The sequence below is a fragment of the Olea europaea genome, chromosome 22 (genome assembly GCF_002742605.1).
Source record: "Olea europaea var. sylvestris chromosome 22, O_europaea_v1, whole genome shotgun sequence".
NCBI classification, from domain to species: domain Eukaryota; kingdom Viridiplantae; phylum Streptophyta; class Magnoliopsida; order Lamiales; family Oleaceae; genus Olea; species Olea europaea.
The window spans coordinates 4,615,641-4,617,328 of record NC_036258.1 but is presented as its reverse complement, the minus strand read 5'-3'; the positions used below and the strand labels follow the sequence as shown (position 1 = coordinate 4,617,328).

The following is a 1,688-nucleotide window of genomic DNA, read 5'->3' as shown; positions in this document are numbered from 1 at the left end:
AGTTACATTAAATGTTCATAAACTTTATTTATTGTCACAATCACGTCTTCTACTTATTTTAATCGAATTCTTATTCTCAACCTTCCATTAATTATAATATATTATCTCTGACGACAATTTTAGTCCAAAAGTTTTGTTGGTGTGCTTAAAAACAAGGGAAAAATATTTAGTCTCTTTTATATTTGTTATAGTTTTTCTTATTTTGAAATATGAGAGGCAATCGGACAAGTAGTTCTTTTTTTTTTCCTATATATTTTTTATTTTTTTTAAAGCTCCATATAATAAAATATTTGGATGAAAATCGGAATCAAAAATAAAATATGCTATTTAAATAGAAGGTTGATGATCATAATGAAATTAAAAAGGTTGGTAAAAATAGTAAAGGTAAGGAGCCTTTTATGCAATAAAAAGATGGTCCACTTGTAAGGAATTGTGGTGCCAATATACCACCTGTATCTTAAAGTTAATATAGTATTTGATGACAAAACGCCCTTCCATTTGGATTTGTTCGATCTCTAACCTCTCCAACTTTTATTTCTTATTTTATTTATATTTTAAAAATTAGTAAAAAATATATACTTAAAGTTTATTAATTAAAATATTTATATTTAACGTCTTGTTTAGTTATTTATTCTTGAAGTATGATTTAAACATAAATAATTTAAATATCAATAGAAGGATATGGGCAAAGAATTTTTACCATCCCTACAAAGATATTTTAATTCCCATCTTGCCTTCGTGCTGCCATGCCCACAGCCCAAAAATACTTATTTGAATTTAAAAGTTATTTTCCTAAAGGATGAGATTCGATCTTCGTCACTAACCATACGATAAATAACCGATTGAGGGTAGAGTACTATTAGAATGATTTAAAAATTATAACAAGAATAAGTATTTTAGTTGAACAAATTATAATTGACGATTTAAATTAATGCGTTTAGTCCACTTAACATTGGGGACCATGTTGGATTGGAAATTACATTCACAAGCAAAGCAACAAATAGGTAACATTATTTAATTTCAATGACTAAATAAGTTAGAAGAATACTTTAAGAGCCAACGTGAAATTTTACACAAACTTAAATGACCACTTGTGAAAAAACAAATCTCTAGAAAGTAGAAATACAGTAGAAATTTTGACGACGTCGTTTATCTCATTCACTAGACAAAAGGAGGTCGTTTAGGATTTGGCCTTAGGGTTTATGTTTTGAAAGTGGAGGACATTTTAAAGTTTACACCCGATTCAATTCAGTCAAAGGTGAGTCATCTTTGAACAATTTATTGTTTCATCAATGTTTTATACAATTTACAGAGTTTTTCTTCATGCGATTGGTACATCTGTTAGGATTATTTCACAATTCCCTGGATCCCGTTTTGTTCAACTCGGCACATTTGCATCAGCACCAACAAACAAATCAAAACCCAGATTAGAAAATGAAAATCAAGAAAATTTTACGGTTAACTACCTCATGAACGCATTGGGGTTTTCGCCAGAAAAGGCTCTTTCAGCCTCCAAGTACGTGCATTTTGATTCCACAGAAAAACTCGACGCGGTTATCGCAGTGTGGAAGAGTCATGGTTTTACGGTAGAAGAAATCGCACATATGGTGAAAAGGAGCCCCTCAATTTTAGTATGTGATCCTCAGAAGACTATTTTGCAGGAAATTGAGTTTTTCCGGTCGTTAGGC

At 30.5% G+C, this 1,688-nt stretch overlaps 1 protein-coding gene across 2 annotated transcripts in view; it reads left to right on the top strand.

Annotated features, from left to right (window-relative positions):
- Window positions 1-1,153: 1,153 nt before the first annotated feature.
- Window positions 1,154-1,688, top strand: part of LOC111371458 — a 10,500-nt gene continuing 9,965 nt past the window's right edge. The window contains exons 1-2 of one of the 2 annotated variants that reach the window (XM_022993461.1): window positions 1,159-1,258; window positions 1,346-1,686. In XM_022993461.1, the coding sequence (XP_022849229.1) occupies window positions 1,470-1,686 (217 nt within the window). In that variant the 5' untranslated portion in view covers window positions 1,159-1,258; window positions 1,346-1,469. Of the gene's footprint in view, window positions 1,687-1,688 lie in introns of both variants that reach the window. The other variant, XM_022993459.1, reaches the window with a different exon arrangement.